At 52.0% G+C, this 26,249-nt stretch overlaps 1 protein-coding gene across 1 annotated transcript in view; it reads right to left on the reverse strand.

Annotated features, from left to right (window-relative positions):
• Positions 1–6,142: 6,142 nt before the first annotated feature.
• LOC122384450 (glutathione S-transferase theta-1-like) overlaps positions 6,143–26,249 on the reverse strand; it is a 61,544-nt gene continuing 41,437 nt past the window's right edge. The window contains exons 4-6 of the mRNA XM_043371842.1: positions 19,394–19,544; positions 18,882–19,062; positions 6,143–7,160 (exon numbers count right to left, since the gene is read on the reverse strand). Of these exons, the coding sequence (XP_043227777.1) occupies positions 7,012–7,160; positions 18,882–19,062; positions 19,394–19,544 (481 nt within the window). The 3' untranslated portion in view covers positions 6,143–7,011. The remainder of the gene's footprint in view (positions 7,161–18,881; positions 19,063–19,393; positions 19,545–26,249) is intronic.

The raw sequence follows: 26,249 nt of genomic DNA on the forward strand, positions 1-26,249 counted from the left end.
TAATCACTGACAGGGAGACAGAGGACGACAAATAATCAAACTCAAACCATCCGCTGTAATAGTCGACAGTCACCAAGTAAGTCCTGTTGTCACACTCGAACAAGTCAACTCCCACCTTCACCCATGGACTGTTCCCTCGTTCGTGTTCCACGAGTGGCTCCTTCTGTTGTCGTGGTTGGAATGCGGCACACACATCACATGACAAAGCCATCTGTCTCACATCTCTCGTCAATCCCGGCCAGAAAACGACCTCTCTGGCCCGTCGGAGCATACTGTCTGCACCGAGGTGGGACGCATGTAAACGTCTCAGTAGCATACTGCGCATACTCTGGGGTATCAATATCCTCTCCCCCTTCAAAATAACGCCGTCGGCAACAGAAAGTGTATCGCGCACATCGTAGAAGGGGAATAGATGTGTGGGCAAATCGTGTTTGTCAGGCCATCCCTGCCTAATCACATGTAACAAATCACAAAGAGTGGGGTCAGCAGAAATGGCATCACGAATCTCCTGAAGGCGCATGTCTGAGATCGGCATGTGTTTCAGGGCGTTCACACACTCGAAATAGCGAGAACTGCTGTCAATCGACTGAGCAAATGCGCAAGAAAACGTTGCGTCAGCGGACGAGGTGTCAGCAAACTGACGACTTTTAGAAAATGTTGCGTCAGCGGACGAGTTGTCAGCAAACTGACGACTTTGGGAAAACGCATTGTCAGACGAGCGAGCAAACGCGGGATCAGACGAGCGAGGCAACTGAGAGGACGGGGCGGGCGCCCTCGAGAGAGTGTCTGCAAGTATCATAGCAGAACCAGGTTTGTAAACGACGTGAATGGAGTAGCGGTGCAAAACCATCATCATCGCCTGCAGCCGTTTCGGGGCGCAGCTCAGTGGTTTCCCAAGAATGGTCTGTAGGGGTTTGTGGTCATTTTCTACTGTCACGTCTCGCCCGTACGTGTACTGGTCGAAGCGTTGTAGACCGAATAGTACAGATAAACACTCTTTCTCTATCTGTGCATAACGCTTTTCACACTCAGTCAGTGACCTAGATGCATAGGCAATAGGCTTTCCATTCTGTAACAGAGCAGCTCCCAGAGCGTTCTGAGAAGCGTCCGTTTGCAAAACGAGAGGAAGGTCAGCGCGAAAATGGGCAAGAACTGGAGTGCTCGAAACCATGTGTTTGATCTGTTTGAACGCACGCGTCTGTGCCGCTCCCCACACCCAGGGGCGTCCTTACGTGTCAGATCGCGAAGAGGCTTGGCGACTTCAGACAGAGAGGGTAGGTACTTTGCCAGGTACTGTACCATGCCGCAAAACCGGCGGACATCGTGGACGTTCTGGGGCTCTGGCATGTCGAGTATCGCCGCCACCTTCGCAGGGTCAGCGGAGACCCCATCAGCAGTGATGATGTGACCCAGAAACGAGATCTGAGGACAGTAGAAAGAACACTTTTTGTGATTCAGGCTGATACCCTTCTCTGCACACCGCTTCAGGAGGGCATGTAAGTTCGCATCATGATCAGCCTTGGTGTTGCCAGTCACGACAATATCATCTGCAACACACACTACACCAGCGAGACCCTCCAGTGCATCATGTAAGTGGCGCTGAAAGATTTCACTCGACACACACAGACCGAAAGGAAGGCGTGTCCAGCAGAACCGCCCAAAAGGAGTGGTCATGGTAGTCAACAGACTCGACTCCTCTGTCAACTCCAGATGCCAAAAAGCATTGGACACATCAAGCTTTGAAAACACTTTAGCTCCTGTAAACTTGGGTAAAACATCCTCTAGTGTGGGTAGCTGGTATCTCTCACGACACAGCACCTTGTTCAGAGACTGAGGATCAATACAGATGCGCAGAGACCCATCACTTTTGGTAGCAATCGCCATCTGGCTAGTCCAGTCAGTGGGCTCAGTCACGGGACGCAAGACACCCAACGCACACAGACGGTCAAGTTCAGCTTTGACCTTTTCCTGCATAGCTAGGGGTAGTTTCCTGGCTGGTAAGACAGTTGGGACAGCGTCTCGCACGTGGAGTTTCACAGAGCCTGGCAGCTTTCCCAGCGATCCATCAAACACAGTGGGAAACTGCATCTCTACAGAGCTGACAGAAGACACAAAATTGTCCCTCTGTACCAGAATCAATCCCAGCTCCTGAACAGCATCTACTCCAAGAAGGGGTCGAAAGTCATCCTGGCAGACAAAGAAATGAACATCGTGCCTGGACCCAGTCTTTGGGTTCAGCACTGAAACCCTTGTCTCACCTAGAGGCGAGTATGTGGAGCCGTCCCACATCTTAAGAGTCCTTGAGGTAGGCTGGCAAGCATCAACATACCTCTGTGGGAGAAGGTTCACAGTGGCACCAGAGTCCAGTTGAAAACGAACACTGTGATTCCCCACATTCATGAGTGCACTGACATCTCCTTTACCCTCTTTGCTCACAGCACCAACCCATCCAGCATCACAATCGTCAGTGTCAGAGGGAGCAGGGTCAGGGTTGTGCTCATGTTGAACAGTATCAACAGCAAAAAGTGCTCACAGATCTTACTCGTGCTCCTGCTCTAGAACGCCTAGGACATTTTGAGCTACATGCAAAATGGTTCTGTTCACCACAGACAACACAGTACTTGCCATAAGCAGGGCATTTCTCTTTCCTCAGCTCATGCTGGCGGCCACAGAACAAACAAGTTCTAGTAGGGACAGTGGTAGTATGTCGAGTTTGAGAACTCGCAGCAGTGGGTCTGTGAGATGGAGCACGGGGCTTACTTGACTGGTCAGTGTTCCTAGCTGGCTGACTGGCAGTAGAGTGACGCTGAACACCATGAACAGCGTTTGGGCTAGAGCTCATACCCATGGAGCGGGCCTGCGCCCGACACTCCTCCGCAGCACGGATGATGTCAAGACACCTGGACAGAGTGAGACTGTCCTCTCGAAGCAACCTTTCCTTCACCCTTGTGTCCTGTAGAGAGAAAACAATTTTATCCCTGATCATATCATCCTCCCCATCACCAAAATGGCATGTTTTGGCACGGGTTCGCAGTTCGGACACAAAAAAGTCAATGCCGTCATACTGGGTCATGTCGACAGACCAGAAACGATGACGCTCATACACCACATTGCTCTTTGGACTGCAAAACTCTGAAAATTTTCTCAAGACAATCTCGGGATCATCAGCATCCTCATCTGGCAAATACTTAAAATGATTGTACACCTCAATAGCATCCTCCCCAGCAAGGTTAAGAAGAATAGCCAGTCGCTGAGCTTTGGGCTTCGAACCAAGACCAGATGCTTTCAAGTAAATCTGATAGGATTGCTCCCAGCGACGAAAAACCTCCCCCAAATTACCCTTAGCATGGATATCAAGTGGTTTCGGGGCACGAAAATCAGATGCCATCACGAATAAAAAAAAATGTCAGCAAGCAAGATGTGAAAGAAATTGCAACAAGTAAGAAAATCGTGCAACACAGACCTAATTCAGATTCAGAAAGCTGCCACCATGTTGATTTTGTCGTGTTGCACTGTGACTCTGATCCAGAGAAGAGAGCAAGGTTACTGCGCGATAAATCTATTGGCCGTAGTCGAGCAGAAACAGAGGCCACAGGTAGGTGCGACGAATGAGAAAAGAACAGACCAACCTCGTAAGCAGGGCAAACGCAATCAGCAGGCTGGCACAGAACCAACAGTAAGTGGAAAGCGAAAACCAATGCACGGAGCAGCCACGTGCGTCCAGTCAGCCACAGTCAGTCAAAAAGCACGCTCATTATTGCCGCAGCCCCGGCGTCGGCTCGGGTCCTAAACAGCTGCCAACAATCGGGTCCTAAACAGCTGCCGAACAAATCGCGAGCCATCAACAACAAACATCAAACGATTTTTACTTAAGAGCAATTTTACTAAGCTACTACCGTACTGTCTCAAATAGCCCCACTTTACGGCAGTCAATTACGGGGTAGACGGGGCAAAAAGACCGCAAGCTAACGGTCCAACGGTTGCTGAGAAATAAGCCACAGAAAAGCTTTACAGGCCGGGCCGGGCTGGGCCGGACCGGGCCGATCATACTGAGATTTTCCGTTATATTGCAAAGACTTCGCTTCGCTAGCTGCTGTCGCTCGCTCGTAATAATACATGTCGCGTGTCTGAGCATTATTGTATCAATGAATTAAACCAGTATAACGCCTTTTGGGGCGGCCAACGGAGCGAGCGAGAGGGTGGGCCTTGCACGTGCGAAACTTCGAGGGAGTACCTCCAACTGACTTATGCACGGCACCTTACTAACTGGTCTCTAGCGAGGTGCCAAATTTGAGCACAATCGGCCCAGCCGTTCTCGAGATCTGGAAGCGGCACCCTGCACGTGCGCACGTGCAAAATGGGTCCCAAATGACTTGTGCACGGCACCCTACTAACTGGTCCCTCACCGTGTACCAAATTTGAGCAACATCGGTCCGGCCGTTCTCGAGATCTGGAAACGACCCCTGCACGTGCGCACGTGCAGCAGCACCCCAACTCTGGCACATGGATATGCAGTGCCTAGTGGGTGCCTACCTACATGCCAACTTTCAGCGCAATCGGCCAAGTAGTTACCGAGATATTGCAACAATTACAAAACGGACACCCGTTTTGCACGTGGCACGGCACGTGCATAAGGGGTCACCCACATGCATCGGGAATAGTCCAATACTTGGTGGAAGGAATGAAGCTACCCTACAAAAATTACCGCGTGTAAATCGGTCAAGTGGTTGCCGAGACATACCTAAGCCTCGCAATTGCGTCCGCACGGCCGGCCGGCCGCTCATACTCAGAAATTTCCGTTAAAGGGACTATCCCACCTTCTAAAATGTTGTTAAAACCAGTTAAATTGTGCCCGATTTTATAGATTGGATGACCAGGAACACGGTTCTGGCATTTGTTTTTCATTAAACATCTTAGGCTTCCCATATTCCAAACACAAACTTTCAAATATGTGACGTCACAGCCCAAAATTACCTTCTTCCCCAGGCCACATTACTGTCATAAAGCTGATTCTTTTTACTCTGTAGGCACCACAACAAAGTTCAGACCAAGTTTTAAGCGATTTTTCAACGAACAAACCCATTTAAATCAGAATGACTAAACGAGGTGACGTCACACTAACGGTCGCTCCATGTTGAAGATAGGGCCTTGCACAAGGCCCATTTTCAAATGAAGGGAACGAATTTCTTCAACACCAAGAGGCCGCGGGGTTTGCAACCTAGATATGTAGATAGTGGTTTCTGAACCTCGCCGCAAACTTGGCTATCTCAACTCAAACCCCATGTTAAAGGTGGGATAGTCCCTTTAATCGAGTCGGGGGAGGTTTGGTCAATCGCTGTCATTTTTAGCACGTGATTTTTTTTGTCACACGTGCCAAAAATGGCAACGATTCTGCTATTTTTGACAACGATGAAGCCGATTTCACTCCTCAGCGAGGAAATCACGATTTTGGAAAGATAGGCACTGGTTTTCGAAAAGAAGTGCTGCCACCTGGTGCAAGAGGAAGAAGCCAGCCTAAATATGCCCGTTGTTTGTATGGTAGTTTGTTTTGTGGCCTGAAATTGGAACTTAAAATTGAGGCATCCGAAAATGATCGATATTGATCGAAAACATGATGTTGATGAAAAAAATAATATGTTAAGTTGAGAGAGGAGGTCATTCTATCCAGATGCGGTGATTTACTTCTTGAAATTATTTTGCTAATTGACGGCCGCGTATCATCCGTCATTGCATGGCGGTCGTCATAAACAAAAATAATTTCAAGAAGTAAACCACCGCATCTGGATGAAATCGCCTCCTCTTTCAACTTATCATGTTCTTTTTATCAAAATTATGTTTTCGATCAATATTGATCATTTTCGGATGCTGCAAATTGAAGTTCCAACTTCAGGCCACAACAAGGGTATACGTCAACGTTGGACTACCATACAAACAACGGTTATATTAACCCTCGCCCGCACATGCCATTTTCCCATCCTAGAACGCACATGGGGGGGGGGGGGTGCCACCCCCCACGGTTCGTCGGAAGATCATCTCAGGCTCAAAAGAAACGATATATACCTACCATTCGAAAGCTGACGGTAAGCTGAATCCAAAAATGTAATTTTTATCCAAATCGATCAATGGCTTTTTTAAAATTGCGTTTTTGTAGAAACGATATAATATTTTATTCAACGGTCTGTCCCGGACATTCCTGAAAACATAAACATGTATTTTTGAGTTCCAGTGAAAGCTGAACGCCAAAAGAAGCAATATTTCCAAACATTAATATGCGTCTCCCACAGCCGACAATATGGCGCAATCACACAGCTCAGTGTCACGATGGACCAAAGTCGGCCACACAGAAGCGTGAAATGACACTTATCGACTCGCAGACCCGGCGCTCTCGGCCCGCCTGACCGGCCACGGCAAGGAGGTTCGGCTGTCGTTCTACTAAACGGGCGTCATGTTTGTTAGTTTAACGATTCAAGTCGGTACTTGAGTTATTCAGGATACATGAGCAGAAGATTCATTGCTCTCTCATCTTCACATCATGCATTAATTTGCATTTATTCATGTCTACTTTGCTCAATTTGACACAGGACGTTCCCCCTGGCCGGCACTATATAACATACCACCCCCTGGCCGGCACTATATAACATACACGCCCCTGGTCGGCACTATATAACATACACGCCCCTGGCCGGCACTATATAACATACGACCCCCTGGCCGGCACTATATAACATACCACCCCCTGGCCGGCACTATATAACATACACGCCCCTGGCCGGCACTATATAACATACACGCCCCTGGTCGGCACTATATAACATACACGCCCCTGGCCGGCACTATATAACATACACGCCCCTGGCCGGCACTGTTCGCCGGACTTACATGCTCACTTGCGCGTGTGAGCAGCAGCCCGGCCATCACAGATGGCAGCGAACACGGCTGAGCGGCGCGCCGCGGCGGGCTGCCGCAGTCCGAGCGGCTGCCACCTGCCGCCGCACCGGGGCCGTGGCGCCGTCACAGCTTGGGCACGCCGCCGAACTTGGCGCGGGTCTTGTAGCAGACCTGGTGCACCTCGGCGTACACTGGGTGGCAATCGGAGCGCACGCGCTCCATCCAGGCGGCCAGGCGCGGCCGGCCCGCCGCCACGTCGTAATTCACCATTACTGTGGCCGCACAGGGACAAGACGCGTCAGACGCTGCTGGTACAGGGACGCGTCAGAACACGCTGCTGGTACAGGGACGGGACGCGTCAGACACAGTACTGGTACTGGCACAGGGACGGGACGCGTCAGAACACGCTGCTGGTGCAGGGACGGGACGGGTCAGACACAGTACTGGTACAGGGACGGGACGGGACGCGTCAGACGCGGTACTGGTACAGGGACGGGACGCGTCAGACGCGGTACTGGTACAGGGACGGGACGCGTCAGACGCGGTACTGGTACAGGGACGGGACGCGTCAGACGCGGTACTGGTACAGGGACGGGACGGGACGGGACGCGTCAGACGCGGTACTGGTACAGGGACGGGACGCGTCAGACGCGGTACTGGTACAGGGACGGGACGCGTCAGACGCGGTACTGGTACAGGGACGGGACGCGTCAGACGCGGTACTGGTACAGGGACGCGTCAGACGCGGTACTGGTACAGGGACGGGACACGTCAGACGCGGTACTGGTACAGGGACGCGTCAGACGCGGTACTGGTACAGGGACGGGACGGGACGGGACGCGTCAGACACAGTACTGACACAGGGACGGGACGCGTCAGACGCGGTACTGGTACAGGGACGGGACGGGTCAGACACAGTATTGACACAGGGACGGGACGCGTCAGACTGTCGCCAAACACCTCTGAACTGAGCACGATATTGGCACAGACACGTCAGTCACCGAACAATTAGGGGGGTCCGAAATGCATAAAAGTTGTCCGAAACCACGGGAACCGGGTTTTTCCCATAGGTCCTTTCAATACCGTTCCAAAATGGTGCGGCAATCGAAATTTTAAAGAACTTTCACCTTGCCTCAAATCGATTGAAAGTTTATCAAATTTAGCCAATTTAGTACTTCATGAACTTTCGCTTTTAACCCGCGCCCCGTAGGGCTACCGGCGGACCCTACCACCCGTAGGGGGGGGGGGCCGTTTCGGCCCCCCCCCCTAAGATCTCGGAAAGTTACCGGCCGATTTTCAAAATTAAAACGGCGTTCGATAGCCCCACCCGGGAACTACCGTGTGACCAAATTTCATTGACCTAGGTCAAACCGATGACGTCACAGGTCAGGTCAAAGGTCAGATTTTCACCGTTCACAGGCAATTCAAGAAATGTGCTGTGAAAGCGAGTAAATTGGTAATTTATTGAAAACCATCGATGGTACATTGTTCGTCAAACACATACTTTGCTATCTGACGTCACTGATACCAGGTCAGGTCACAGCGAGGTCAGGTCACCGGGGGTCACAATATGAATGTGTCGTGTGATACATGTTTTATGGTCCATTTTACATGACAAATGCGATTATGTGGGTTAGGCAGCCTTTGGGGCCAGCCTAGGTCACGTTTTTGTGAATGTCAGGTCAAGGTCAGGTCAAATTAGGTCAAATTTCAAAGTTGATATTTTTGCATAAAATGGGTATCGATTCGATGCAGCTCGTCACGGGGAGTCTAATGGTGGTCTTTGTTTTGCTCTACGAGTTCTAGAATTGCCAAAAATTGAGTTTGAAAATTTGACGTCATCATTTTTGAACAGTTTTTTTCGCTATAACTTGGCCAAAAAACGAGGTATCGATCTGAAATTTGGTGTGTAGATAGAAGAAGGTAGGCACTATCCCATATATTCCGGTTTTTTCGAAACTCAAAAAACTTTTTGGATTTTTTGGCGAATATATCCAAAAAAATGCTTTTTTGATTTTTGGGGGTCAAAACTCAAAAATTTCAAAAATTCGAGATAGCAGTTTTGTAGCCCTGTCAATTCTACACCTTTTATGTCTTGATCATTTTTCTGTATCTTCAAAGCTGTAGTCCTGACAGGTCTTCTCGCGAAGGTCTTTTTTCGGTCGAAAATGACAGAACATGACGTCACTCTGACGTCATTTGTGGCCAACCTATCATAGCCTCTGGAAAAATTTTTGGTCACAATGTGTAAAATTGATGCCCGGAGGGGTACTGAAAGTTTGGTGGCGATATCTCCAGCCGTTTAGGAGATATCGACCGAAAAGGACAGGGGGGGGCCGTTTCGGCCCCCCCCTACGGGGCGCGGGTTTTAACATACGTCCCACAGTTTAATGCGCAATTGATGGGGCCGGTGATCTTGTTTTCAAGGAAAAATAGCTGCACAAATCACAAAATATATTATCATGCATGCCAAGAGTCAAATGGTGAAATCACATCATGACTAAATACCATGTAGATTACACCTAAATCACTTAACCCTATTTCTGGCGGGGGGGGGGCCTCAGGAGCCCCCCCCCCTGAGGTTTTTTGGTTATTTCTCCCAAACGCGTTGAGCTAGGAAGCTCAAATTTTCTGACTTTTCCTAAAAGGCTTATACGCAACATGTCTGAACATTTTGAGTTGATCTGACCTCAGGTCAGGTTGTAGCCCCTGCATGTACCGCCGGTCACCGCTAGGCGCGTTTACTTCCACCGGTCGCCGCTAGATGCTGTGAACCGCGAGTTACAGTTTTGTTAACAGGTGTCGCTTTCACCAGTCTCTAAATTGCTAAAGCCTTCGATTAAGTTGTGCGTCCCCCTTTTAACGTTCCGTTCGCTTAAACTGCTGTATTGTTTGGACAATTGTATTGGCTATGTGTATATTAAAAACCATATGTATTCGTTTATTACATTCGATGTTCTCGCCAACATGTGTGCAATACTAGATAACTAAGTTCGTATGTAAAACTATATATGTCTCGATTTTGTGGCGAAATACAAGAGATATCTGTATGTTACAGTGTTTCTACTGGCTACACCAGCCAGATTGGTGACCCCGCGTTCTACGCACTAAGGGATCGCTATCCCCTCGTGTTCCCAGACACACCGACACTGGCCTGCACCCTGAGCTATCTCCTCCAGCTCTCTTTGTGTAGGAAGGAAGTGGCGGATGGTGTGTTTCCACGAGGATCCTTCTTTTGTGCTGAGTGTAACTGAGTGTAACTGGATAACGCCGACTACTACTGCTGCACTACGATCCAGCTACTTCATCGGCTCACCTTACCGTCCGGCTACCTCTGCAGCTGCACCGCAGCACCTGCCGATCGCCGTGTCGCCGTCGCCGCCACCGATCTTCCCGACCATTGCTCTCGGCAGCCATGGACCAGAAGACCCAGCCTGCCGGCGCCGGTGCAGCCGCCGGCACCGGTGCAGCCGCCGGCGCCGGTGCAGCCGCCGCCGCCGCCTCGCATGCCGCTGCTGCTGCTGCTGCCGCTGCCGCCCAACCGGACTACCTCCGCGTGGCGACCGCGCCACGCAGCCACGTCGCGCCGCCGCGCTTCTTCGAGGAGGACCCCGTGATCTGGCTCGTCCAGCTCGACCTCTTCTTCTCTCAGGCAGCTGTGGACGATGAGCTCAGCCGCTTCCGGATCGCCGCTACTCTCCTTCCTGGCCACCTCCTGCGCGACTTCACCGACATCCTTCGCAACCCTCCTCAAGACCGACCTTACACCATCCTTTCCGACGCCATCCGTCAGCGGTTCGGCAAATCAGTCGAACAGCGTCTTCGCTGCCTGCTCTCTGGCCAACAACTCGGCGACAGGCGTCCTTCCCAATTCCTTCGGCATCTCCTGGACCTTGCTGAAGCTGAAGGCTCACAAGATTCCCCGCTCATCCGCCAGATCTTCCTCAATGCTCTTCCGCCTCGGACTCAGCCCTTCCTCCAGTGCCTGCCGCCTGGGACGGACCTTGCGACCATCGCTAGCACTGCCGACCGACTCCTGGAGCTTCCGCAGCAGTCGGACGTCGCTGCACCTACCTCAGGCCTTCTCGCCGCGGTATCGACTTCTGCGCCTGCTGCAGCCTCACCTGCTGCTCCTGCAGGGCCCTTCCACCTCCAAGACCTGATGAGCCAGCTGCTGACTGGTATCACGGCCCTCACAACATCAGTCGCCACACTGGTGGACGAGACGCGCCGCCGAGAGAGGTCTGCATCCCGTGCCCCCGGCCGCGCTCGCCACCGTCCACCACGCGACCTGTCTGCTGCTGCCCGGTCACCCAGCCCTGCAACCAACACGTCTACCGGCGCTGGTGCTTCCTTCTGCTGGTACCACCACAAGTTCGGTACCAACGCGCGCTCATGTCAGTCACCGTGCTCGTGGTCTGCAACCGCAACTCAGCCCTCGGGAAACCAGCAGTAGGACAGGTGACACAGACGTCTGCACCTGCCCTGCTCAACCCTGACGTCCCTCCAGCAAGCGGCCTTCTGAGACTCAAGGACAACAACACTGGCATCACCTTCCTCATCGACACTGGAGCCGAGTACAGTGTTCTTCCAGCGACACCCACCGATCGTGCTCGCGGAACCAACGGACTGGATCTGCAAGCAGCCAACAACAGCAGCATCCAGACCTATGGTCAGCGCATGCTCACGCTTTCTCTCGGCCTCAGAAGAGATTTCAACTGGATCTTCATCATCGCGGACGTCTCCCATCCTCTCCTAGGAGCCGACTTCCTCTCCTCGTATGATCTCCTCGTCGACACCAAGAGAGGCCGTCTCATCGACCACCTAACTGAGTTGTCTTCACCTGCTTCCCACTCTTCAGTGCCATCCACCGGACTGACAGCCGTCATCGGAACCGACAACCCAGCATTCCTTAACCTCCTTCGAGAATTCCCCAGCCTCACCCAGCCGTCACATCATCCGGAGCCACAGCACTCAGTCCGACATCACATCGAGACTACCGGCCCTCCGGTCTTCTGCCGCCCACGCCGTCTGGATCCAGCTCGACTCGCCACTGCCAAGGCAGAGTTCCAGCGCCTTCTCAGTCTCGGAGTCATCCGACCCAGCAGCAGTCGGTATGCATCACCGCTGCACATGGTGCCCAAGTCGTCTGGAGATTGGAGACCCTGTGGTGATTACCGTGCACTGAACCGCATCACAGTGCCTGACCGGTACCCACTACCACATCTCCACGACTTCACTGCCTGCCTCGCTGGGACATCGATCTACTCTCGGCTCGACCTCGTCAGGGCCTTCAACCAGATACCGATGGCCCCAGAAGACATCGCCAAGACAGCGATCACAACGCCCTTCGGCGCCTTCGAGTTCCTCCGTATGCCGTACGGTCTCCGGAACTGCGCTCAGACCTTCCAACGGTTCATGGATCACATCCTCCGTGGCCTGGACTTCGCCTTCGTCTATGTAGACGACATCCTCATCGCCAGCAGCAGCATCTCGGAACATCTCACACACCTCCGAGAGGTCTTCAGCCGTCTTTCCCGCAACGGTGTGCTCCTCAACCCATCGAAGTGCGCCTTCGGCATGGAAAGCATCTCCTACCTCGGCCACCAGATCTCCAGCGGAGGCATCACTCCTCTCGACGATCGAGTCAGTGCGATCAAGAACTTCGACCGTCCAGAGTCAAAGAAGAGCCTCAAGAAGTTCCTGGGGATGATCAACTTCTATCACCGCTTCATCCCACACGCTGCTGCTCTTCTGGCACCTCTCCACGGCCTGACTGCCTCAGACGACCGAGCTGCTTCAGTCACGTGGACCTCAGAGGCAGACGCCGCCTTCTCTGCAGCCAAAGCCGCCCTCGCTGACGTCACCCAGCTCGCTCATCCCGTCAAAGATGCAGCTCTGAGCCTCAGCACTGACGCCAGCAGTACGGCAGCCGGCGCCGTGCTCCACCAGCGAGTTGGTGGTTCTCTTCAGCCTCTCGCCTTCTTCTCGCGCAAGTTCACGCCCACCCAACGCCGCTACAGCACCTTTGGACGGGAACTGCTCGCCATGTACCTCGCCGTGCGACATTTCCTGCCCTTTCTGGAAGGACGCGACTTCGAGATCCTCACGGACCACAAGCCGCTCGTCTTTGCTCTCAAGGCCAACGGCAACGCCAACCATTCTCTCCGTGAACAACGTCACATGGACCTGATTCTGCAGCACACCAGCAAGATCGGACATGTTCCTGGACACCTCAACCCGGTAGCTGACGCCATCTCACGGATCAGCTCAGTGTCTGCGCCAGCTTCTGCCGCAGCTACACCTTCACCCGGCCTTCTGAGCCTGGCCGACATCGCCCTACACCAAGCCAACGATCCTGACCTGCCGAAGCTGCAACAATCCTCATCTCTGGTCATCCGTGACTTCCCAGTCCCTGATCATCCGCATCTACGTCTCTGGTGCGACACCTCAACGGCCACACCTAGACCTGTAGTCCCAGCCAGACTCCGCCCTTCCATCATCAAGAGCTTCCACGACTTGTCTCATCCTGGCATCAACGCTACGCGTCATCTCATCTCATCGAGGTTCATCTGGCCCCACATCAACGCGGACATCCGTGCCTTCGTCCGGAGCTGCCAGCACTGCCAGCGTGCCAAGATCCAGCGCCACACGAAGCCACCCATGGGCAGCTTCCAGCCACCTGACTCTCGCTTCCTGCACATCCACATCGACCTTGTCGGACCACTTCCTCCGTCCCATGGCAACTCCTACCTCCTGACTGTCGTCGACCGCTTCACCCGATGGCCCGAGGCAATTCCTCTGCCCACCATGGACGCCGTCACGGTGGCTCGGCATCTCGTCAGCGGCTGGATCGCCCGCTTCGGAGTACCCGAACTCATCACCACCGACAGAGGATCCCAGTTCGAGTCCCGCCTCTGGACAGAAATCTCCAAGCTTCTCGGCACCTCTCGGATCCGGACCTGCGCCTACCACCCAGAAGCAAACGGGATGGTAGAGCGCTTCCACCGCCAACTGAAGTCAGCTCTGCGGACCGATGACGACGCCGCTTCCTGGTCGGACCGACTTCCTCTGGTGCTACTCGGAGTGCGCACGGCCCTCAAGGATGATCTCGGATGCACCGCTGCAGACCTAGTCTATGGTTGCAGTCTCCGACTTCCTGGTGACTTCCTCTCCCCCATGTCGTCGGACACTTCTTCTGATCCGGCTTCCCTAGCCTCTCGTCTCCGTGCCGCCATATCGGAGCTCCGTCCAACTCCTCCTCGTCCTGGCTCCCGCCAAATCTTCATCTCTCAAGACATGCAAACCTGCTCCCACGTCTTCATCCGACGCGATTCGCATCGCTCTCCTTTCCAATATGTCTATGACGGTCCTTATCGTGTCCTATCCCGCGACCAGCACACCGTCACCATCGACCGTCTCGGGCGACGCGACACCGTCACCCTGGCTCGGTGTAAACCGGCCTTCACGGACAACATGCCTGCCGCAACGCCGCCTGCAGCACCGGACGTCCTGGTGAACTACACGCCTACTACAGCGACAGACAGCTCGGTGGACCGCCCGCCTGCTGCATCGCCTGCACCCAGCCGCTCAGGTGCCCCCGGCGGCTCTCGCCCGGCTCGCCGCGTGCCGCCGGACCCGCCGCCTGCTTCGCCACCCCCTCTCCGCCGTTCGTCGCGTACTCGCCGCCAAACTTCTTTTTATGGTGTTTAACTAGGGCGGGGGAGTGATGTAGCCCCTGCATGTACCGCCGGTCACCGCTAGGCGCGTTTACTTCCACCGGTCGCCGCTAGATGCTGTGAACCGCGAGTTACAGTTTTGTTAACAGGTGTCGCTTTCACCAGTCTCTAAATTGCTAAAGCCTTCGATTAAGTTGTGCGTCCCCCTTTTAACGTTCCGTTCGCTTAAACTGCTGTATTGTTTGGACAATTGTATTGGCTATGTGTATATTAAAAACCATATGTATTCGTTTATTACATTCGATGTTCTCGCCAACATGTGTGCAATACTAGATAACTAAGTTCGTATGTAAAACTATATATGTCTCGATTTTGTGGCGAAATACAAGAGATATCTGTATGTTACAGTGTTTCTACTGGCTACACCAGCCAGAAGGTCACCAGAGGCGGTTTGGTGACCCTACCTCAGAAAAGTTTGCAATCACGCCAGAGCTAGAGTTTTTGACCGATCAATTTCTTCTCTTCAGGCTTTAGTTAGGGTACCAGTATGTGCAATTTGTATATCTCGGAATTTTGATATCGGTGACCTAAGGTCAGGTCAGTTTCGCGACCTCCCCATTATAAGTCAATGGGGGAAAAATCAACTCCCTGTTTTTACCACTAAAACGGGTCGGAATGGCCCCATATACCATACATGACTTCATATACGATCAACCTTCACTACCTTGAGGTCTGTTTTGCTGTTGGGCAGCTGTGAGGTCATGTGACGTCATCAAAGGTCACCAAAGGGTTTTGGCCAATAACTCCGTACAGGAACAAGATACAGACGCGTGGATGGTCTCATTATGTTCAGCTCGTCAAGACGCATCGAATGATATACATGATGACCTCGAGGTCACGTGACCTGAGGTCAACCTTTGACCTTGACCTTTCGAGGTCAACATATATATCATTCGATGCGGATTGACGAGAGGATCACGATGATGCCCTTAGTTTGTTCCTATCTTGACTAATTCGAAAGTTATTCGAGAAAAACTCTCTCCATATCTAGCGCCGCCATTTTGACTTTTTCGACCCCTGTGACGTCATCTTTGACCTGACCTGAAAATGACCTTAGTAAAAATTGTAGATCTTGACCGTGCGTATCCGATGCCGTTTACCGTTTGTCGCTGCGATGTGTAGTTTTTGAGATCTGAAGGGGGGGCCGAATCGGCCCCCCCCCGCCAGTTTCTTGTCCCGGCGGAGCCCGCCAGGAATAGGGTTAAAATATTGCGTATCAAGATCCCCAGAATAGGAATCGTTTTGGTCTTTATTTGTCCAAATGCGCCATATGCATCGAGAACTTCCACCTCGCCTAAACTGAGTTGAAAATATCTAGGTAAGCTACGATTTGAGCCGCGGTCTGTTGCGAGTGCAGACGCCCCCCCCCCCCATTGCGGGTAATTACATGCATGTCATGACCCCTCAAGGTTGGCGAGTGGCGCTTCTCACATTTCTTAATCCTCACAACAGCAGCTGCTGTGCACTTATGCCTGGAGGGAGGGGGGATGACACATGGCCCTCATGCATTGCCCGCAAAACACTGTGTCAACCATTGTGTCAATTTCACAGCACTGTGTATTCTCGCCTTCAGGTGATGACGCCATGTCTACCGCAAGGCAAACAAGAGCTGGGGCATCCAAGTCTCTAGTTGGCCAGCCGAGTGAGGCCGTTGCTGACCAGTGGGCCGTTGCCTTCCTGGCTGATGATGATACCAGCGGGCTGCTGGCCTTCACCGGAAGGCCGCGACTGCCGACCAGGGGGCAGGTCCTCAGCCTCTACCTCCACATCAGGCAGGTCAAGGGACAATGGTTTCCAGTCAGCGAGATCGCTGACATCGTCCTGACCGAAGTATGCAAATACTGGACAATGGGGAACATCCCGATCGGGGCCAAGAACAAAACGAAGGAGAAGACATTGGCCCTGATCGACGAGTACCGTAACCTGGGCACTGGTACCGTAACCTGGGCACTGGAGGAGAAGACGTTGGCCCTGATCGACGAGTACCGTAACCTGGGCACTGGTACCGTAACCTGGGCACTGCCCAGGTTACGGTACTCGTCGATCAGGGCCAATGTCTTCTCCTTCGTTTTGTTCTTGGCCCCGATCGGGATGTTCCCCATTGTCCAGTATTTGCATACTTCGGTCAGGACGATGTCAGCGATCTCGCTGACTGGAAACCATTGTCCCTTGACCTGCCTGATGTGGAGGTAGAGGCTGAGGACCTGCCCCCTGGTCGGCAGTCGCGGCCTTCCGGTGAAGGCCAGCAGCCCGCTGGTATCATCATCAGCCAGGAAGGCAACGGCCCACTGGTCAGCAACGGCCTCACTCGGCTGGCCAACTAGAGGCTTGGATGCCCCAGCTCTTGTTTGCCTTGCGGTAGACATGGCGTCATCACCTGAAGGCGAGATGACACAGTGCTGTGAAATTGACACAATGGTTGACACAGTGTTTTGCGGGCAATGCATGAGGGCCATGTCTCATCCCCCCTCCCTCCAGGGATAAGTGCACAGCAGCTGCTGTTGTGAGGATTAAGAAATGTGAGAAGCGCCACTCGCCAACCTTGAGGGGTCATGACATGCATGTAATTACCCGCGATGGGGGGGGGGGGGCGTCTGCACTCGCAGCAGACCGCGGCTCAAATCTTAGATTACCTAGATATTTTCAACTCAGTTCAGGCGAGGTGGAAGTTCTTGATGCATATGGCGCATTTGGACCAATAAAGACCAAAACGATTCCTATTCTGGGGATCTTGATACGCAATATTTTAAGTGATTTATTGTAATCCACATGGTATTTAGTCATGATGTGATATCATCATTTGGCTCTTGGCATTCATGATAATATATTTTGTGATTTGTGCAGCTATTTTTCCTTGAAAACAAGATCACCGGCCCAATCAATTGCGCATTAAACTGTGGGACGTATGTTAACCCGCGAGTTGCTGGGGGGGGGGGGGCGTTAAACGCCCCCACTTTTTTCGCCGGGCCATAGCATAAAAACGGCGCGCCGCAGGCGCGCCAAATTTTGGGTACCTGTAGGGAATTGATTTAAGTTTATTGTGACAAAGTTTCAAAAAATCGGTCGGAAAATTTTTGAGATATCGAGGTTTTAGTGACGTCATGATTTCTGAGTTTTCGACCAAAAACGGCATATGTTCAAAAAATCATATAAAATCACAGAATAGACATCCAGACATGCCGTAAACGCCATTAGACTGCCAATACCATGAACAATCCAATGGCTATCTTCGATTATTGATTATCGTTCCGCATTTTCCAAAATCTCGAACTGAATCTTGGCAATTTCTCGTGACTACTTCACGACCATGATAAATGCATTTTTTAAATTCAACTTTTTGAGCCAAACACGTACACATATGATAAAATGAATGCCACCATCGTGTTCTACGCCCCAAATTACCCATAAAACATGTGTCACAGGCTGCGAATTTCAGTTTTGATTTTCGGGGATATTTGCCTACCCGGTTGACCTGACCTTGACCCTGACCTATGCTTGACTGACCCCTACATGGAGCTGACACTCTTGTAGGCCTTAGGTATATGATGGATTGTGCACCGTTTTGACAGAGTTTATGACGAGAGGCGCCCATTGCGAAGTCCTGAAGTCCATGCTACTGAAAGCCCGATTTCAGGTGTTTGACCTGACCTTGACCCGACCTGTGACCTCAAAATTCAACTTTAAAGTACTCATCTGAAGCGTCTCGTCGCGTTCTTTCGTTTGCCGCCTCGTGCGTTTCGCTGCGCCTATTCGTTCTCGAGTTATCGGCTGGGGGCGTTTAACGCCCCCCCCCCCTCCCAGCAAACGGTGGGTGGCGAAATACCCCAGCAACTGCCGGGTTAAAAGCGAAAGTTCATGAAGTACTAAATTGCTAAATTTGATAAACTTTCAATCGATTTGAGGCAAGGTGAAAGTTCTTTAAAATTTCGATTGCCGCGCCATTTTGGAAAGGTATTGAAAGGACCTATGGGAAAAACCCGGTTCCCGTGGTTTCGGGCAACTTTAATACATTTCGGACCCCCCTAACCGAACATCACTAAATAGCGAATACTGATGCTAACGCACACAGACAGGTCAGACAGCCTCCCAATAGCTGAGCACTCATATGATTCTACTGAACACCATAAATGTTAGACGAGAAGTTAGCAGACCATCAGTCTGATTCCGGCCGTTTGGGATGAAGCGTATGGGAGGTGACGGAGCGAGTGGGCAGTCCTCAGGTGCGGGCCGGGCGCGCCGCCAGTCGGTACTCACTGGGCTGCTCGAGCTCGCAGACAGCCAGCAGGTCGGCCACGGAGAGCTGCGGCCCGGCCACGTACGGCGAGTCGCGCAGCCACACCGCCTCCAGGTGGTCGAGCGCGCGCTCCATGCCGGCCTGGAAGCGGGCCGCGCGCCGCTCGTCCACCGGCTGGCCGCTCATCATCGGGATCAGAAACTGGCGACCGCAGCGGCACAGCGCCGTCAGTACGACACGGCTAGTACAGCACGGTCAGTACGGCACGGCATAGCCGGGCCAGGTCAGAACGGACGGTGTAGCCCTCGTGACACGTTACAAAAGAACAGTTTATAGTCAGACGTCTTGACCTCAATCGGCCAATGGTGACGGTTCGGGCTCACACCAGCATCTGGAGTCGAGCGTTTAGCTGAGTACGCAGCGCAGGGGGCGCGTTCGCCTGCCGACTGCATCTGGCCCGGAGCACGACCATGGGCACTGAGCAGAGACCACGGCCGGCCGCAGCGTCCGGCCGGCACTCTGCGGCTCTCACCTTGGTCTGGAAGTACATGGCGCACTGCAGGCGGGTGTTGTTGTGCTGCCAGGCCATGTACTCGTCGACACGCGCCTGGCGCTGCGGGTCGGCCGGGTACCAGTGGTCGGCCACCGGGTACTGGCGACACAGGTAGCGCAGGATCGCCACGCTGCGGCGGCGCAGTCACACATAGATAGCGCAGGATCGCCACGCGCGCAGTCACACACAGGTAGCGCAGGATCGCCACGCGCGCAGTCACACACAGGTAGCGCAGGATCGCCACGCGCGCAGTCACACACAGGTAGCGCAGGATCGCCACGCTGCGGCGTCGCAGTCACAGACCGGCTCCGGTCACACGCCGCAACAATACAACAATACAATACACACTGCAACAATACATTAACGCTCGCCGGCACGGGGGGGGGGGCAGCTAATTCAATTTAATTCAATGTATTGATAGGTACATCCACCGTACAATTACTCTTCCGCACCCGAGTCACATTGCGTCAATACGAATAAAAACAGATGAAAAGAGCGGGTAAAAGAACGGGTAAAAGGGGACGGTGCTGGCTATATGACACAACACAACACTATCACGAGCGGGTAAAAGAACGGGTAAAAGGGGACGGTGCTGCTGGGCTATATGACACAACACAACACTATCACACAAGCTCGGCTTTTCCCGGCCCCAGCCTCACGCAACAGCAGCTGCCTCAGCCGCCGCTTGAACGCAGGCCGCCTCAGACATTTCAGATCACAGGGCAGGCTAAGGGTTTTCGCGAATAACTCGCGTAAAAAGCGGCCGATCGCGACGAAACTATCAGTTCCTTCGCGTTTAACATTTTTACACCTACCCTGAAAATTTCATGACCCTGACCCAAGTGACCTTTGACCTGTGACCCATTTCTCGAGACCATGTTTGACCGGAATCGCGATTCGGCGTATGCCGGCTGGCATTAGCTCCGCGCGTTTGCAGTCTTTTCGTGGTTTCAAGCGTTCAAACATGTGATTTGATGCTGCTCCCATGCATTACGGTGGATGTCAAGCCTCAAGGTCACCTGAAGGTCGGGTCAGGTCATTGACCTTTGATGACCTCGGTCCACTTTTTCGAGTTTTATATGTTTCTACCTACTCATTCTAGTCTAGATTTTGGAGCTGACTTCGAATTTAGCAGCCATTTGATTATTTACGAAGTATTTTTGGTACCTTCGTAACATGTTACGAAGCTGTCAGAGGCGTTTGACACCTATCACGAATATCCGGCAGGACCCCTACTGGTTGACCTGACTTGACCCGACCCGACCTGAGCTAAATGCATAAAGGCATCATCTGTAATCAAAACCAACATGATATGCGAGATCAGCACCTCGAAACCCCCATAGCAGCCACACTTTACGACGTTCTAACATGTCCCGATTTTCCCGACTTTTGGGTCATTGACCTGCCCTGAAAGGTCAACCGATGACCTAGGACCTTACAATTGGGTGTCATCGGCTTTCTTTCGTCGCGGGCAACACGCTCGTTTTTTCCGCAAAGCTCTAGCTGGATCAGGGGCCAAACGCGAGGGGGTCGTACGAGCGTCAAAGGACGCAAAATGGCCTGTGCCGGCGAGAGTTAAAACACTGCAACAACACAATGCAAGCAGCGCAACACAACTTCACACGACGCAATAATACAGCAATACAATACACAGCAATAATATCTACAACACGACAAACAGCACAATACTTCATACCTAAACCCACACAACAGCAGCAACATCAAACAGTAAACAACGCAAAAACACCACACACCACAACAAAACAACATCACACGGCCAACGTCACAACGAACCATCACACAATAAACACCGCAAGCACAATAAACACCGCAAGCACATCAAACGTTGCAGACAGCCACACTGCCACGTAAACCATCACACGGCAAACGACGCCGGATGTTATCTATGCACATTTTCTCGCTGTCAGTCTAGTCTTGACATAGGGGAGAGTGGGGTAAGATGCCCAGGGTGGGAAAGACGCCCCACCCCCTCTAGCGGCGAAACAAAGAATCGAACCTGGAAATTAATGTTCTTAGCGTAAAGCAGAAGCCTGCCTTGTTAACTGAATAAAAATTTGCGAAGCTCAGTTGGGCAACGGCTGGCTGGTGATTGCTTGTTTTTTTTTCTGCTTTCAAAAAATATTTTGGTGTCAAAACATTGTAAATATCAAAGAAGATAGATAATGTTTGCGTCACTTGCTATAGTCGTGATACATTAACATGCGTGTACTGTGTCCCAAACAGTTTATTTCAGGGTGTAGTTTTATGGCTAACAAATTGTACTGATTTAATGTTACTTCGGTACCTTGGGGTAAGATGCCCCCTGTCCTGATGGGGAAAGACGCCCCCCTAAATCCGTAGGCTGTCCTTCAAGCAGCCCGTCAAATCATTTATTACATACTTGTGAATGAGAGACAAAGGCCGATCTGGGACTATTGAGAGTCCAGTACGGTCGGGTGCTCTCCATGCCGGTCTCTCGGCCCACACAGCGACTTTTTGGGCGGCATTTGACTCTGAGAGCCCTCACGACGGCCTCTGCGGGCCCCATTATTGGCTCCAGGGCCCCTCACGACATCCTTTGAGGGCTCCCACGTTGGCTCCACGGGCCGCGCTGGCATCTGAGGTCCCCACGATGGGCTCGAGGGCCCTCAAGCATCATGAAGACCTATAAGGGCTCTACAGTGGTCTCCGAACGCCACCACGGAGGCTTGTTTGGCCGCGCTGGACTATGATGGCCCTAAGGATGACCCCTGAAGCCCCTTACGACTACTTTTGAGCATAGGCGGCGGAACGATTTGAGACAAGGGGGGGGGGGGGGGCACCAGCTCAAGGAGCCAAACCTAGGGTACCCCGAAATCCTGTTTTCTCATCGGATTTAGGCCACTTATTTTTCGTCACAGCCCTGACACGATGATTTTTTTCTATTTTTTTTTTTTACTAAACGAAAATGGCAGAACACTCCCGTATGTGTGGTTAACTTGAAGCTGATCCTCAAGTACCTATGTGTTTGTCTCTTTCTTATTCTCGTTTGATAAATTCCATTAACCCTCGCCCAACGAGGGGGGTTGATGCAACCCCCCCAAAGTTTTTCGCAAATAACGTAAAAACGGCGGCGCGTAGCGCCGCCAAATTTGGCATACCTTCTGGGGCAACATTTTCGCACCTTTCCTGAAAATTTGAAGTCCCTGTCATTTCAGGTCAGGTCACCAGGTCACAAAAACCGGTACAAGGTCAGGGGAAAATTGGACTAGCTTAGCGGCAACTGAATTCCAAAGTTCACTAAAATTGGTAACAAAGTATACCATTCGATGCGCACTGACGTCCTGAGTTCACTGGTGCTTTTATTTTTGCTCTATCTTTGCTAGGTAAAAAGTTATAAGCGAAAATTTTTTAACATGTTTAAGCAAAATTTTTGCATTCATACCCCCAAAACCCCCTAAATATTGACTTAGAGTCACCAAACTTTCCTAGGGGCGAGATCTCCCATGGACCCACCTACCCTGTAAATTTGTCGTTTCTAAGTGCCATAGGAGCCAATCGCGAGGGGGGTCGTACCAACCCTCCCCCCTCGCCGTCCGTGTTATGGAAAAGGCCCTCGCCTGGCGAGGGTTAATCCTACATGTATCAAATTACCAAGAAGCCATTGCAGTACTAATCAGTGGCGAATCCCAGGGGGGAGGTCACATGGGTCATGACTTTGGGCCTGGGGTCACCACATGCCTGCCAGGAGCACCACAGGCCTGACAGCCGACAGGGGCACCACAGGCCCGCCAGGGGTACCACAGGCCTAGCAGGGGCACCACGGGCCTGTCAGTGGCACCACAGGCCTGTCAGGAGCACCATCGGCCTAGCAAAAGCACTACAGGTCTTCCAGGGGCACCACAGACCTGCCAGGGGCACCAGAGGCCTGCCAGGGGTACTATCGGCTTCGCAGGGGAACCACCAGCCTCGCAAGGGCACCATGGGCCTGTCAAGGGCACCACAAGCCTGTCGTTGGCACTTTAGGATTGTCAGGGGCACCACAAACCTGTTAAGGGCACCTGCGTTCTAACAGGGGCACCACAGGCTCGCCAGGGGCACCACAGACCTGCCAAGGCCCAGGGACACCACAGGCCTAGCAAGGACACCACAGGCCTGTCAGGGGCACCACGGGCCTGTTAGGACCCATGGCACCCACGGCCCACCGTGGGCTTGTCAGGGGGCAGGGTAGGTAGGTACCACAATCTTTCCAGGGGCACCAGCGGCCTAGCAGAGGCACCAGTCATCACACGACTAACCAAAAATAAAGAAAATAGAAAACTGAAAATAGGGCACCACCAAAATTAAGTGGCCGAAATCCGTTGAGGTTTTCATTTTGGGTATAGGTAGGGGCACCACTTCGATTCATGACCCTTCCCTTGGAGTTTTCCCGAATCTGCTCCTGGTACTAATACATCAAATTTAAGGGGGGGGGGGGGCACCTTGCTATTGGTGCCCCCTTGCAGAATTCAAGGGGGGGGGGGCACGGTGCCCCGGTGCCCCCCCGTTCCGCCGCCTATGCGAGGGCCCTTACGATGACATTTGGTGTCTACTGCAGGCTCGAAGGGACTACTGATTCGTTCAGGCGATTTACGTGCCCATTTATGCCACTTATAGTGCAGGGGGTATCTTCCCCAACGCCTGGGGGCGTCTTTCCCACCCTGTGGGGTAAGATGCCCCCTTTCACTTCTTCAGGAAAATGCTGTATAGCAAAAATAGTTATCATATTTCAGGCACGAAATTGTGATATTTTTGGAGAAAAATGATGTCGGCTTCCATTGAAACTCCAAGCCTTTGCTTTCTGATCGTCATTTTCGAATAATATATGACATAGTAAAACCCTGGGCATCTTTCCCCACTCTCCCCTACCAACCGTCTATTATTGTAAATAGCATACCTTCTTCTGTAATGTTCTATGACATAACACGATGTTGGCAGACAGACAACTACAATAGTAAAATATGCATAATTGCGATGCGATTTGACGGTCGTCAAGTTAGATGTAAGTGAATCCTAATCTACGAGTATAGGTAATCTAAGATTCGGAGTCAGGCAAGCCCCGGACCAAACTTGGCCGGTAGATAGAACGTAACGTAGTTAAGAGCCAGTAGTCCACGAATATATTAAAGGTAGTGTGCCAGCTTTCCTGGACCGTATGGAGTTAATGGCCCAGATATGGAGAACCGGATTTTTAGAACTTATCCATACCTTCAAAACTCATGGAAACGTCTTAAATTCTTCAAATTTTGAGTACCCCAGTGCGAAATTCGCCCCGACGGGTTGTCGGTCGTACCCCAACCACATTTCACACCACTATGAACAATAAATGCACACACCGAAATCGCTATTACCGATAGGCTCATCCAATCAAGTTTCCATAAACCCGTTCATCATCATCTCCTGTGGTTTCGAACACGCCTGTTAGGTGGTGCGGTAGACCGCGCCCAAAGCCAGGGCCCCGGTAACGTGAGGTAGCCGAGTCGGGGCAGCGTGCGCTGACCCAAGCCGGGGCCGCGCGTCCTCCCGGTGTCATGTGATAGCCCGGGGCTGCCCGCGGGGATGCAGTAGACCGCGCCCAAAGCCGCGGCCCCGGCTTGGGTCAGCGCACGCTGCCCCGACTCGGCTACCTCACGTTACCGGGGCCCTGGCTTTGGGCGCGGCTTCTGCTCATACTTTGTGGTGCAGTGGTGGTGCGTCGGGCCGCGCGCTCTGACTTCGGCCAAGAAAAATGTGTCAGCTGATCATTGTTATTTCTGCCACTTTCATGTGGTGAGATGGGGTCATAACTTTAGAGACGGCTGTTTCATATCAATTATTTTACATAAAATAATATTTCAAACCAGAAATTAATGTTTGACAGCCAAATTAAAGAAACAATACCAATACAGGCTTACAGTTTAAATTCGACATTGTGTTGTCTACGATTAGACAGCTGATAACTCATTCCCGTACGTCGTAACTCTATAATGACCTTTGCTTATTGTCACATGTGCGCCGCATTCGTGATTGTTGCCGACGCCTGTTTGCAGGTCAGCCCACTACAGTTGTTATCATATCGAAAAACCGATAAACTTTTAGGCGAAAAAAGCACTATTTTAGGCCCATTTTTGATTTTTTTTTGCTATATTAGGTAAAAACAGAAGCTTCTCATCCTAGGAAAAATAAAATGGGAAATCATTCGAAGGTGGCACACTACCTTTAAAAAACAATTATACTCTGTTCCGTTTCAAGTTTGCAGCCCATAGGCGGCGGAACGATTTGAGACAAGGGGGGGGGGGGGCACCATGGCTCAAGGAGCCAAACCTAGGGTACCCCCAAATCCTGTTTTCTCATCGGATTTAGGCCACTTGTTTTTCGTCACAGCCCTGACACGATGATTTTTTATTTTGTTCATTTTTTTTTTACTAAACGAAAATGGCAGTTCACCCCCGTATGCAGGGGTGTAATTTTATATCTCTTTGTGGGGGCATATGCACCCACAATCCTGAATTATGCCCCCACAAAGATGAAAATGCACCCACAAGTCTTTTACAAGGCTGCAAGCGTCCTTTCGAGAGCACGGTGCCCTTCGCGTGCTCTAACGGCGTCCTGACCGTCTCGCGTTCATGGATAATATAGAGTTTTTAATCACTCGGCGCCCTTCTGGGAGAATGGCGCACTTTTGACAGCACCGCGCCATTCTCATGGTCTAACGGCGCCCTCCTGACCGTCTCGCGTCCTTAGGTCTCTGTTCACCGTGCATCCCTCGACTGTTCGGCGCCCTTCTGGCCTCTCAGCGCCCCTGAACCACATATAGCGTTTTCAATCACTCGGCACC

This window comes from Amphibalanus amphitrite, unplaced genomic scaffold (genome assembly GCF_019059575.1).
Source record: "Amphibalanus amphitrite isolate SeventyFive unplaced genomic scaffold, NRLGWU_Aamphi_draft 000190F_arrow, whole genome shotgun sequence".
Taxonomy (NCBI): Eukaryota; Metazoa; Arthropoda; class Thecostraca; order Balanomorpha; family Balanidae; genus Amphibalanus; species Amphibalanus amphitrite.